The sequence below is a fragment of the Microtus ochrogaster genome, chromosome X, assembly GCF_000317375.1.
Source record: "Microtus ochrogaster isolate Prairie Vole_2 chromosome X, MicOch1.0, whole genome shotgun sequence".
Classification (NCBI taxonomy): domain Eukaryota; kingdom Metazoa; phylum Chordata; class Mammalia; order Rodentia; family Cricetidae; genus Microtus; species Microtus ochrogaster.
The window spans coordinates 12,938,288-12,952,799 of NC_022026.1; the positions used below are offsets into that span (position 1 = coordinate 12,938,288).

General features: G+C 42.5%; 1 protein-coding gene across 1 annotated transcript in view; it reads left to right on the plus strand.

Moving 5' to 3' along the window:
* The first annotated feature begins 8,065 nt into the window (after positions 1-8,065).
* Vgll1 (vestigial like family member 1) overlaps positions 8,066-14,512 on the plus strand; it is a 13,517-nt gene continuing 7,070 nt past the window's right edge. The window contains exon 1 of the mRNA XM_013350485.1: positions 8,066-8,279. Within this exon, the coding sequence (XP_013205939.1) occupies positions 8,066-8,279 (214 nt within the window). The remainder of the gene's footprint in view (positions 8,280-14,512) is intronic.

Consider the following 14,512-nt stretch of genomic DNA (forward strand, 5'->3'; position numbering starts at 1 on the left):
GAGAGAGAGAGAGAGAGAGAGAGAGAGAGAGAGAGAGAGAGAGAGAGAGAGAGCTCAGTTCCTTCATCTTATAAATAACAAACAAATCATGAAGGAACCCTGTTTTTCAAATAAATGGCAAAAGATACAATTTAAGTACCAGTTTTAATTATCACACATGTCAGCATGATGATGGCTTTCATTGTGAGTTTGATTTAAAGTGATTGACCACTCTGTATGGGTGTGTTGATTTCTTAAAAACTTGTGGAAATGAGGGGTATATATCTTCTAGGATTTACAGGAACTTGATCTGGGCATCACAATGTGTCAGTTGTTGCTGCTGAAAGAATGCCATTTGAATTGAGCTTTCCACGAGAAAGCCCCAGAATTGCTTCCAACGTTGAGTCTGACTTCAGTTGCTCTGGTATATTGTTCCTGCAAACTGGTTCATTGTTTTGATTCCCAGTGTTGGGTGTTTTCCTTTGTTTGCTTTTACTTTTCAGATGCTGATCTGCACATTGCAATTAGTGAGGAGAAGCACAGAGCCCCTACTTTCCCAGAGAGTCCATTTTTCAATTATTTTCTAAGTTGACATATGAAGTTTGGGAATATTTATACATATGCATGATTCTATTTTGTTCTAATTCATACTCTCTCTTCTCCCCTGCCAGTTCCTTTTCACACTCTGCACATATGATATTGACAGATTTTCATATGTTAAACCATCCCTCCATCTCTGGGATGAATACTACTTGGCCATGGTGGATGATTTTTTTGATGTGTTCTTGAGTTTGGTTTGCCAGTATTTTATTGAATATTTTTGCATCAATGCTCCCGAGGGAAATTGGTCTGTAATTATCTTTCTTTGTTTTGTCTGTGTGGTTTGGGTATCAGGGTAACTGTAGCCTCATAAAAAAAAGAATTTGTCAATGTTCCTTCTGTTTTTATTGTGTGGAACAGTTAGGGAAGTATTAAAATTAGTTCTACTTTGAAATTCTGGTAGAATTCTGCGGTGAAACCATCTCATCCAGGACTGGACTGATGTTTTCAAAATGCACATTGTTTGGATGTGGTAACACACATTTTTAATTCTAGCATTCAGTAGGCTGAAGTCTAAATGGCCTACATAACAAGTTCCAGGCCTGCCAGGGTCACATAGAGAGACCCTGTCTCAAAAATCAAACATCCAATGATGCTGCCAATTGTACCCCACACTCTTTAACAAGAATTTCTCTATAACCCATCAAAAAACTCTTAGTATTCTTAGGTAAAATATAAATTTTTCAATGTGGACTTAAAACTCTATTCATTTTGGGCTTTGCTTGTCTTCCCAGCTCTTTTTAGAGACTAATAAAATTATATCATTTTCACTTTCTCTTTTCTCCCTCCGAACCCTCCTATGTATTCCCCTTTTCCCTCTTTCTAATCCATGGCCTCTTTTTCGTTATGTGTGCTGTATCCCTTTTTATTTTTGATTATTTATTTTATTTTTGGGATTAAATATAATTATATCATTTTTCTCTTCCCTTTTCTCCCTCTAAAACCTCCCACATATCTCCTTGCTTCCTTTCAAATTTATGGCCTCTGTTTCCTTAAGATACATACATATATTAAATAAATATACATATAATAAGTATATATAATAAAGATCTATATATCTTAAATATATACCCCTTTTGTCTTGCTACTCAGATCTGAAAGGCTTTGCAAAAAATGAATGAAACTGGAGATAAATATGTTAAATGAAATAAACTAGAGTCATAAAGACAAATACTGCATGTGTTCTCTTATATTCAGAATCTAGATTTAAAATCACACACATATATATGTATGTGTACATAAATATGTGTGTTTCTTCCTGTGGTGTGCATCCAGGGTGTGTGGGTACATACGTGCGCGCGCGCGCACACACACACACACACGCGCACACACATACACACACAGATACACACACACACACAAACATCACAAAACTAGAAAGAGAATCATTAGAGGGAAGGAACTGATCTTAAGGAAGTGAGAAATAGAGAGGACAATGGAATATATGTGATATGAAAGCTGAGTGAGTTACTATCTTGGGAAGGAATGGAACCTTCCAGAAGGGGACAGCAGGTATGAGGAAAGACAGTGAGAGAGGGAGACAAAAGGCAACAAAACATAATGATGTCATTATGTATTATGTATGAGCATGTGATAATAAAATCTGTTCCTTTATATACTAACCTAAAAACTATTAAGAATTCAAAAAGATAGAAAAAGAGATCAAGGCAGGTGCTGGCTCATGGAAGGTTTTGTAGGCTAAGCTGTTGCAAGAGAAATTTGGTAGGAGCTTTTACACAGGGATTCTGTATGTTCTAAAATAATTGCCTCGGGAGGATGGGTTAGAAGGCGAAAGGGTAGAAGCAGGATTTTTGGGTTTCTGTGCATGTTCTGAAATAATCGTCACTGTTGTGATATGCAGGAATCTACTTAAGAGGCTGTGGTGATGGTTCTGGGCAGAAATGATGCTGGCCTGGTAATGGTGAGAAAGCGTCACCTGGAAAACATTTGGAAGACACAGCATTTAGAATTTGTGATGTGTTTCTTTAAATCCCCTGGGCAGTGGTGGCGCACGCCTTTAATCCCAGCACTTGGGAGACAGAGATGGGTGGATCTCTGTTAATTCGAGGCCAATCTGGTCTTTATAGCGAGTGCCAGGACAGGCTCTGAAGCTACAGGGAAACTCTGTCTCAAAAAACCCAAAAAACTAAAAACCAAACATCAACAACCACAACAAGAAAAAAGATCCCCTGGAGATTGATTTCTTACGACCTCCTAAGACTTCCCTCTCCCCCTTCCTTCCCAGCCACACTGTCTCCTCACTGTTACTGTGAGCAGACAGCATATGAACTTCCCTCTTGTAAACAGTCTTTCATCAGGGATCAGGAAAACAGTGGTCCACATGCTTCTCTCCCCTCAGGGTTCTGCAGGTCACATTATTGGGCATTCCTTTCTTCACTCCTGTCTATGAATGAGCACCCTAGTCCAGGATTCCTAATTCTCCTTCCTTACTGATTTTGTCTTCACAGTACTTATCACACCTGATGATATTTACATATATCATTATATACACAAATACACAATCATATCTACAATACACATTGTAGATATGGATATATAATGATATATAACATATATGTGTATATGTGATATGTATTATATATACATATATAAAATGTGTATATATAAAGATTTTTATATATACACATAAAACATAATGGCAGATAGTGGAACCTTTAGGAGATGGGACCTAGTAGAAAGAGGTTCTATCATTGGAAGTGTGCCTGTGAAAAGAATATTGAGATCTATTACTTCCTTTCTATTTACTTCTTGGTCAACAGGGTGTGACGCTTCCTTTCACATGTGTTCCGTACCCATGATGTTTTGCTTTGTCAGACTGTAACCTCAGAAGATGTGCAGTCAAAATAAGTCACTCCTTTAAGTCAGTGCTTCTCAGCCTTCTTCTTTTTTTTTTTTTAAAAATTACTTATTTACTTTATGTTCTTTGGTATTTTGCTTGCATGTATGTCTTGTGAGAGTTTCAGACGCCCTGCAGCCGGAGATACAGACAATTGTGAGCTGCCGCATGTATGCTAGGACTTGAACCCAGGTTCTTTGGAAGAGTAGCCAGTGCTCTTAAAAGCTGAACCATCTCTTTCACCTCATCTTCTCAACTGTGACCCTCATGTTGTGGTGACCCCAGGCCATAAAATTATTTTCATTGCTACTTCATAACTGTAATTCTGCTACTGTTATGAATCGTTATGTAAATCGCTGATATTCAGGATAGCCGACGGAAAGCTCCTGAGAAAGGGTGGTGGTGGCTCACAGACTGAGAACTGAGGTATTTTGTCACACTCACAGAAAACTGATTAACACAGGATCAAAGAACAGATCCAAGTTTTGAGGCCAAAAAGCTGCCGCTTGCTGCCATAATTAAATAAAGTCAGGAGCCCTGCTCTATCTACTGCACGATCAGAAAACTAGCCCCTCCCTCTGCAACCCAAGGAAGGCTGTGACAAGACCAGGATTTGGCCTGACTCCCCCCCTTTTTTTTTTGAAGGAGAGAGGAAAAAACTAGAGATAAGCTATATTCCTGAAATTTGCTGTGACATCAATTTGATGGAACCCCACAATGTGCCTGATTCTAGGCACAGTGGTTTTGTGCAAACAACTGGCTTTCAGTTGAACGAGGAGACAATATCGCAATATGCTTTTTAATGAAAAAAAAACAAATAAAAACCAGCTATCTCTTTTCCTCATTCCTGCAGGTGCCCAACCAGGTTGACTCGCTGGAGTGCATTTTCTGCATTCTTAATAGATAGCTAGAAGGGACCGCCTTCCTCAGCCCCAGCTAGAGGGGTAGAAAGCTTCAGAGGGAGGGTACGCATCTCCAGCTCCTGCTTCCGCAGTTGTTGAGCTACTCCAAAGCGGGAGAAGTTTGCTGTCTCAGGTAATAGCAGAGAATTAAGGTAAGAGAAGTTGGGAACTTGAGAGTGGGAAGGTGGATGGAAATTCACATGGGAGTGAGTTGGAGGTAGTGACATACTGTGCTAAGTGAGATTGAATCCGGCTTTTGGGGGGGGGCAGATTTCACTCTAATTGGTCACTGTGACAACCATCATCACTGATTCTGCACCCCAGCTTAGCGGTACTTGATGCGTTTTTGCAGGAATGTGGTAAAAACGTGTCTTTCGAGTGACCACGTGGCAGACTGGAGGCTGGATTTCTGGCTTTGGATTCTTCTTCCGAGATGTTCCACAGTAGTTTGGATAATATTTCAAGGTCTACTTGGAACACTTGGGGTCTTTATTTTGTTCCTGACATCTCCTTAGAGTCAGCTTTATAGTATTTTTTCCACCCGGGTCAGACCATCTCTCTCTCATTGGAAGATGAGGCTCTCAAGTTTTTCATAGGGATGTCGTGCAATTTAGTTCTTTATAGGATTAAACCAAATGACAATTATCAGAATGTGTATCCTTTTGGAATCTATTTACTCATTTTTTAAAGTTGGGGTTCACTGTGTTGCCCAGGTTTGTCTTAAACTCTTAAGTTCAAGTGGTCCTCTTGTTCTGATTTTCTCGGCATGCTGGAACCACGTGGATACATCACAGCACCCAGATTAACTCTCTGGATTTAAATCTTCATCAATTGCTGTTTCCAATGGAGTTAACTATAGCCCAGAGAATTCCTTGTAAGCTGGATCCAGAGAAGTTAGACTTGCTGAGTAGATGCTCCTGTGTGTGCAGAGGAAAGAGGGACAGTGATAGAATTTGTGGTTGATTCAAGGTCTCTACTAGCCTATAGTGTGAGCTTTCCACGTGAGCTGGGATGATGGCTGGCATTTCTCTGGTCAGTCATTTGCCATGTGCTTTCTTAGTCTATACCCAGTGAAACCAGTGATGCTGTGGTGGCCATGCTATCCCAAGAATCTGGCTACTTCTTTCTGTGTGGCTTCAGGGGAAATTGGCTAAGAGATTGCAATCTGTGTCAGGTCTGAGATAAGCAGGGTGGCTGATGACAGGGTAGAGCCTGAAAGAACTGTCCTGCATCTGCAGCACCAGACAGTTGGAGCCTTCAATGAAAGCCCAGGAGGAGAATTCTGGGCTTCACTTACATCTCTTTAGGGAAGACATGTGGTTGCCTTAGTGTCCTGGCTCACAGCCCTTTTAGGACTAGAGGTCTGCCCCAGCCCCACATTTAATAGATGGAGACACCGAGGCTAGAAGAGGGAGAGAGACTTTTCCACTCATCAGTTAGAATAGTTAGAAGTAGATAGAGCCTAGAGACCAAGGGACCTGAATTTGAATACCAGCTTTGCCACGATCTAACTTTATTTTGTTCTCTCTAACATCTACTTTGCTTATTTTAAAATGAGGGTGGTAATATCTGCTTTGAAGATCAAAACACTGGAGAAGACGTACAGATAGTTTCTAGTACAAACAGTTGTTACATAGGCTGTAGCTTTAAAATGCCACTGTCTCCACATACTCCCTTCTTTATCATCCTCAATCCCTTTTCTTTGTATTGACAACTCCAAGAATGGGAGGATGCACTGTAGTTTTATCGAGGAATAATTCACCTGCTGTGGAATAGATCTCCAGTGTACAATATTATGAGTTTTTTTATTGTTTTTATTGGGCTATATGTATGATGAGTATTGACAAATGTAGGAACCGCCACATGCATCAGGACAAAGGTGAGACTTGGCCAAGCACATGGTGTTTCAGGGCCTATAATCCAATTCTTGGGAGTCTGAAACCAGAGAAGCATACATCTGAGATCAGCCCGGGCTGCATAAAGAGACCTTGCTAGACACCTTTGTGGACTGGAGAAAAAGATATGGGACATAGAGGTGAGGGTTCTTTCTTGCCCCTTCCTCTTCAGCTTCTGTGCCACAAGCATCCACTGTTCTAACATCCAGCACCATAGGTAATTCTTTCATATAAGTGAAACCATAGATGTGGTAGTTTTGATTTGGTCTTTTCACTCAATATAATAAGATTTATCTGTGTTGTGTGTAGTGGTTGCTTGCTCTACTCTTTTGCTAAGTAATAGTTCATGGTATGAGTCTATCGCAGAAAATGCATTTTCCTGGTAATAGACTTATTTAATGACTTCCCTTTGGGGGATATTGTAAACACAGCTGTTAGTGATGCTTATGTAGAAGCATTTGTGTGTGTGTGGCTGGGGTACAATGATCCCAAAGGAGAGCCGTTTAGAAAGATTCCCCATTGGAGGCCAGTTTGGTCTCCAGAGTGAGTTCTAGGACAGGCAAAAACTACAAAGAAACCCTCTCTTGAAAAGCAAACCAAAAGAAAACAAGTTAGAAAGATCCCCTGCTTGTTGCCAGATTCCTTCCTAATGTTCCCAGCATAATTGAACCATAAAAGAACCATCTAAGACTAGCTGAGGAATTCACACTATTTGAATTCTTCTAAGAATAATACGAAGCCTAGAGGGATTTGCTATTTTCCACCTCCAGATTATTCACTGAGGAAAATCTCAGGCCTTCTGCCTCCTAATAGTCTATGTTTTCCTTGGATTGTACTTCCAGGACATGAATGACACTCAGCTACTGTTCATTGAGCTCCAAAACGTGCTCAGACATCAAGAAATTTGTAAGAAAGTCTCCATGACATACAGGCTCTCATAGACTAGATAGAGAGGTAATCTATTAAACCCTAGACATCTATGTTAAATTCACAAGATTGGTTAGATTAAATATATTTTTAGTCAGAGTACGCAACAAGTCTGGTTGAGTTTCAAGGTAAAGAAGCAGTCCCGGGTACTCTTTTGGGTTCCGAATATGTGTGTATGAAGACTTTCAGGCTGCTGCTGCCGTAATTACTGGTTTCAAAGATGGACAGCGTTCTGTGCAGGACGGTCTCACGGGAGATTCGGTGTGATTTACTCTCTTGCACACACATTGTAAGGCAGTGCTGGTGGACTGTGTCTAGCCCACCCTGGATTGCTTGGTCAAGCTCTCGAGGCGGCTCTGGTTGAGGTGGTCCGGACACCCTGGGCAGTCTAGAAGCTGGTTCTCGCTAGACTGTGGTAACTGACCTCGGCTCATGCATCTGGGAGGAACATACTTCTGTAGAAGACAAATCACTCTGTGATTTGGCCTCAATGCTGTGCCACATTCTCTCTCCTGGTACTTGCCTAGTCTGGCTGATTGATAATCCCCCCTTTTGTCAGAGAAGGTCACTATTAGTGCTTGGCCAAACTTTGCAATGCTGTTTCCTGAACCCTCATTATATTGGGCTTGTTTTTTTTTTCAAGAACCCTGTGGTTCCTTGTAGGGTCCAATGAGGACCTGCACTTGTAGGAGCAAACTGTATATCCTTAAGAATGGGGCAACATAGTCAAAGTACATTATGTATCCATATGAAAATGTCCTTCTGAAACTTACAAGTGTTAATTTACAAAAGAAAGAAAAGAATGCCATTCACTCAAACTTTAGCTGAGCCACTCAGTAAAAATAGGGCCAGTGACATTTTTTCATTTGGTTCACAGTTATCTGCTGTGTTATCTTCTGTTCACCATGGAAGAAACCAAGAAGACTCGTGTCCAGATGCCCAAAAGAAGGCAAAAACCAGTGAAGACCCAGTGGAATGCCCAGTGCGTCCTTCTCACCTACTTCCAAGGGGACATCAGCAGCGTGGTGGACGAGCACTTCTCCAGAGCTCTGAGCAAGCTCAAGAGGCCACAGGGATGGAGTTCCTGCAGACATGGTGAAAATGTGGTCCTCAAGAATGGTGAGTGTTAGGAGGGAGGAGGCTTTCACCAAAAGGCCAGCTCTTTGAGGTACTCCGTGATCTCGGCTTTCTGTGTGGCTAAGAAACATCATGGAGACCTTTAGGGTAAAATGGACCATGCTTAGTCAAATGAGCTCACCTACATCACTGTTTCTATGATTGTATTAGTGCTGATTTCCTAGTCTGCACAGTGTTGAGAGCTCTGCCACTGCCCGCTCCGCTCCGGCCAGCTTTCAGGGCTATTATTACTACTGTCAGCCTGAGGGCCAGAACACCAAAGGATCCACGATAAGATAAAGGGCAACCCAGAGTCCTGCCAGCCAATAGTGGATGATCTAGCAAGCAAGGGAGGCCCCGTGAGGAGTCTTGCCACATCTCTCTCCCACCTGTCAGGGGTGTCTATTGCTCAAGAGAGCCATGTCACAGTGTGTAATTAAATTGCTTGTTTGGGGGAAGCCATGGATCAGGGGTCATGCTGTGCCTTTCATAGACCTTAGGCACTTTTGCCTTCATGGGTCCCTTTAAATTGTAATTTATAATTGCATTTGGACAAAAATAATCTGGACCCGGATGATGCATTTTTTTTTCTGTATGTGGAATATCAGTTTCTTGATCTTTTGGTTTTAAAGTAATGATCCTGGACTCCTGCAAGGGACTCTAGACATTGTGGCTCCTCTGCCTGATGGGGTTAGGCAATGTGACTCCTCTTCTCAACATGTTCATGCGGGCTGGGGCCTTGCTGATGTTAGGAGCTCACTGTTTCTCTGACCAGGCCCGCGTGCTGTGGATGCCTTGTTTCATAGGCAGACGGATGGCCTCTAAGCAGGGCGGTTTATACAAAGCAGACCCGTGAAGCCCCTGACTGTAAGCAAGGCCATCTATTTGCAGACTCTGTCACCCTGCCTTTTTCCTTCTGGAGTACACAAGGTGTCAGCGTGTATCTGATGTGCTGACCTTTGCAGAATCTGCGTCTTTCCTAGCAGTTAATTTTCTAGGTAAGCGATTTGATTTTCTCAGAGAATCTTGTGGGTCAGAACGATGTGTCAGAGATACGGTAGAGGATACTCAATCTGGTGAGTGCTGTTTTCCAACTACTTCTCACGATGCCCGATTCATGGAAGCCACTCAGTAAACACTGCTTGGATGACTGGAACTGTGATTTGGAGCACAACATAATGACACAGAATGGGCATGCTATGAAGAAAAGGGATTTGGGCTGGGGGTGGGGCTCAGTTGGCAGAGTACTTTTCTAGCATGCCTGGAGCCCTGGGTTTGAGCTTCAGCACCACAAAAAAACACATGTGGTAGTACATCCTTACAATCTTAGCATGTGGAAGATGGAGACAGGAAGACCAGGAGTTCAAAGTCATACTCTGCTATATAGGGAGTTCAAGGCCAGCCCAGGTACATGAGCCCTTGTCTCAAAAAAGGAAAAGAAAAATACTTGTTTTGGCATAGAGTTCTGACCCAAGGTCAAGGGCCCATTTCCACTATTGGTGACACAAGGCAGTGTGATGCAATGTGTCACACAGCAAGGGCCTAGGACAATATGTATATTACTGGCTTCTCTCCTTCTTGTCACAAAGCCACCTATAGTTTAATCAGTCATACAGTACTGATTCTGATGACATGATTGAATGATTGAATCCCTAATCATCTCCCTGTAATCACAGGGACTCCCCCTGTAATCACAACAGACTAACTACACTTGGTACCTCTTAATACCTTGCAAGACAGGTTAAGATCCAATGGGAGCTTCAGAGAAAACAAATCACATTGAGTCCACAGACAAGGTCACCGCAGAGAAGGGCTACTATGTGACACAGAGCCTTAGATCCAGTCAGCCTGGTGCCAGGCAGCTCTACTACTTCCTGTGAGTGTGATCACGGGGCATGTCACTTTATCTGCCTGTACCTGCTTCAGTGATGCTAAAATGGACCATTATCAAAGTACAAAACGATGTTTTCAAGATGTCAGTGAGGTAATGGATACCAAGTGACAAGCAGCAAGTGCTGTGTTTGTGGGGGTTGTTTTGAATGATTATTATGGCTACAATGGCCTACATTCAAAGCATTAGGATCAGAGAGCATCAAGCCCCTCTTATGAGCTTTTACGTTGTACGGTGCTTTGCTGGGTGACTGTTGTAGTGTTTTCTGGGACTCATGGCCTCACCATATATGAAGCTGCTGCCTACCAGTAGACCTTGGGCATGGCCTTATTTCTTAGTAAACCAGCTTCCTTGGGCCGAAAAGAGATGAGGATTGTCTTCTTGACTTAGCTTCATGGATACTGCATTTTCCTCTTGACAGTTTCACAGACCCCTTACATTTGGTCTGGGACTAGGCAAATATTTTATTAGCTGGCTGAACAACTGAAGAGAAGACTGTCTCCCTCCAGCTCTCTTTTATCATAGCTGGAGTCGGGTTTCTCCTAAGCTTGGTTGCTTCAAGGAAGGACCCCATGAAAGAAGTCTGGGCTGGTGGAGGTTCTCATTGCTGGTGTTATATGGCACACAGGCAGCCTCAGACATGGTGAGAGCTGATGAAGTGGCCTTTCATTACTGACTGCTACTTAGCATTTCCTTAACCCCTTCGGGCCAACCCCAGGCACCAGGCAGCCAGGCAGAGAACAGGCCCCCATTCACAGGCACCCATAGAAGATTTGCCCACATTCTAAAGGCACTCTGTCAAGCCGGATATGCAAGGCCCAAACACAGAGACCTATATGGAAATACCACCAAGTCTCCTGGCTTCTCCCACTAAGTTCGAGTTATTTATTTCTTTTAATTATATGTGTATAATATACAATGGGTGTGCTTTGGGAAAGAAAATAGCTGAAGAGACCTTAGAGGTATCTCCTCTTTTAGAGGATGGTGGGGACTTCACAGTCAGTATCTGGGAAAGCTTCAATAGTTGTTATTTCTTGAGGCAGGGGATGGTCCTGGTGCTCAGGGGTCTTGTCTTAATAACGTGTTTTTCCTGTCCCCTTCCTCCTAGTCCTAGTCCCAAGTGCATTCTTCGACCTGGGAACATGCTCAAAGGCTACTAAGAGAAGGTTAGGGGTGCTGTCTTGAACCTGCCCAGGTCCTCTGGAGTCATCCTCAGAGGCTTCCTATCTGCTGCCATTAGTGGAATGGGAAGGAAACACCATGCTTCTCATCCATGGAGAATAGTTATGTGTGACATAGTCCTGCTACCTGCTTGTGGCCCCTTGAGTGCTGTCAGCATGGTACCTTCCTTTCCAGTAAGAAAAAGGACCCATGTGTCCCTAGCCTCTGTGAGGAGCCAGATACCACAAGAAATAAGTGCATTTACTCCACCCCTCAAAATCGACCACAGCTTAGACAATGTAAAGATGAGCAAAGCTGGCTGAGTGCAGTGCACATACCTGTAATCCCAGCACTTGGGAGACTAATGTAGGGTGATTGTGCATTTGAGGCCAGTGTAGGATATGTGGGGGGAGTTCGCTTAAAATAATAATACTAATAAAATACTAGCAAAGCAAATCTATGGTGCTTACCTTTAGGGGTGGTGGCAGTAACTGGGAGGGCACACATATACATATATATACATATATACACATATACATATATACACACATATACATATATATGTGAATATGTATATATGTGTATGATGTGGGATTCTCCTCTTTATGCTATGAATATATTTTATTACAATTGGTTAATAAAGAAGCTGCTTTGGCCTATACCAGGGCAGAATAAAACCAGGATGGAAGAGATATATAGAGAGAGAATAGGCAGAGTCAGACAGACACCATGTAGCTGCCGAAGGAGAAAGATACCCAGAATCCTTACCAGTAAGCCACAGCCTCATGCTGATATATAGATTAATAGAAATTGGTTAATTCAAGGTGCAAGAGCTAGCTTCAAATACACCTGAGTCATTGGCCGAACAATGTTGTAATTAATATCGCTTCTGTGTGATTATTTGGGTGTGAGAAGTCGGGAAATGAATGAGTGGCCTCTGTTTACATGTGTGTATGTGTTTATGTACATATATATATGCACACACACACACACACACATATATATATATATATATCATGACTATCATATGAAAGCTTTTTGCTGGAATCTGTTATATGATTTATCTTACTGCATCTTCACACCAACCCGTATTACTGTGCCCATATTTCTGGTGACGAAACTGAGGTGTATAGTCCAGTCACCCCTCCAGCATCTTACCACAAAGGCAGGACTCCCGGTGTAGTGCTGTTGGCCACTCAGCCTGAAGATACAAACTTACATTCTGCATCCAAACTCTCAGAGAAAGGAACCTGTGTATCTAGCAAAGAGAGACTATGAAAGGGAGGATAGGACAGAGAAGGACTCCTTGGTGTCCCAGAATAGGACTGTATCTCTAAGACGCTTCTTCAGTTGTCATGTGATTTTGTCATTAGTTAGTTCAAAGAGCATGTATCTTGCCCTTGAGTGAATAAAATATGGAGGGACTTGTGTCACCAGCCACATGGACAAAGAGCACAGTCAACATGTACAGACTGTGCAAGCCAAAAATTGGACTTTTCTGCTCCAAGGTGTGTGTGCTTGTGCTTGTTCGTGTGTGTGTGTATGTTTCAAACAGAGTGCCACATGGGGTTATAATGCATTAGTATTAAAGGCAGAGGAAGAGGAAAAAAGAAAGAGGAGATGGAGAGCAGATGAGAGCAGCAGGAGGAAGGCCATCATCCAGTTATATATTTATCTTCACAGCTGTGGCTCATAGTTTGGTTATTTACAAGTCAAGTCATTTTTTTTTGTTTAAATATCGCTTAGCTGGATGCAGTGAGGTTTGCCTGTAGTCCTAGATACTCAGGAAACTGAGGCAGGAGGATGGTTTGAGACCAATTCAGAGTCAGTCTTGAAAGAATAGTTAAACTGTCTCAAAAAAAAAAAGATTTTTTTTTTGTGTGTAGCTTTGGAGCCTGTACTCAAACTCACTCTGTAGACCAGGCTGGCCTTGAACTCTGCTTCTGCCATGCTTCACGAGTGCTTGGATTAAAGGTGTGCATCACCACTGCCCAGAAAAAAAAAAAACAGAATTTTTTAACCTGCAAATAGTATATTCATTTTTGAAAATTTTGAAACCACAAATGCACACACCTCAATTTTTACACAAAGCCAATTTGCGTGTAAAAAGATTATAATTTTTTTATTTGACAATAAGCAGAATGACACATTTTTGTGCCATTGTTACATATTGTATGACAATGTTTCATAGCTTGAGAGTATCATGCTTTAGAGAAACCACATTTATTAAACTTGTGGATTATTAGTAATCTTCCAGTATATTATTAACATAACTTTAAGCATCCTTGAAGCTAAAATTTTGCTTTTATTTTTGATTATATCCTTAAGATAAACTGTTGTTGATGGAATGACCAAGGCTATAGTTTGCTTACACATTGTGTCCCCAATAAAGTTTCAGTGTGCTGATGTGAGAAGCTGTGAGGTCTTTTTAATTGGCAGCATAAGAGGAAGGGATGGATGGAGGGTAGGGAAGTGGGGAGCGGAGAAGGGGAGTGGGGAAGTGAGCATGAGGGGTTGAGTAGATCAAACCGGATATAGTCCAGAGAGGGAGAGCAAGGAAAGAGATATCTTGAAAGAGGAAGCCATTGCGGGGTTAGCAAGAAACCAGGCGCTAGGGAAACTCACAGGAAACCACAAGGATGATGCCAGCTAAGAATCTAAGCAATAGTGGAGAGAGGAACTGTCCTTCCCCTGTAATCAGATAGATGACTACCTTAATTGTCATCGTAGAACTTTCATCCAGCAACTGATGGAAGCAGATGCAGAGATCCAGAGCTAAGCACTGGGCCGAGCTCCTGGAGTCCAGTCATAAAGAGGGAGGAGCGATAGTATGAGCAAAAGGGCCATGACCATGATGGGGATACCCACAGAAACAGCTGACTCAAGCTAGTGGAAGCTCACTGACCCAGGACTGACACTGAGGAACCAGCCTAAGACCAAATTAGGCCCTCTGAATGTGGGTGACAGTTGAGTGGCATGGGCAGTTTGTGGGGCCACTAGCAGGGGAACCAGTATTTATCCCTAGTGCATGAACTGGCTCTTTGGAGCTCACTCCCTGTGGAGGCATACCTCGCTCAGCCTAGATACATGGGGGAGGGCTTGGTCCTGCCTCAAGTGATGTGACAGACTTTGTTGACTCCCTATGGGCGGCCTCACCCTCTCTGAGGAGTGGATGGAGAGTGGG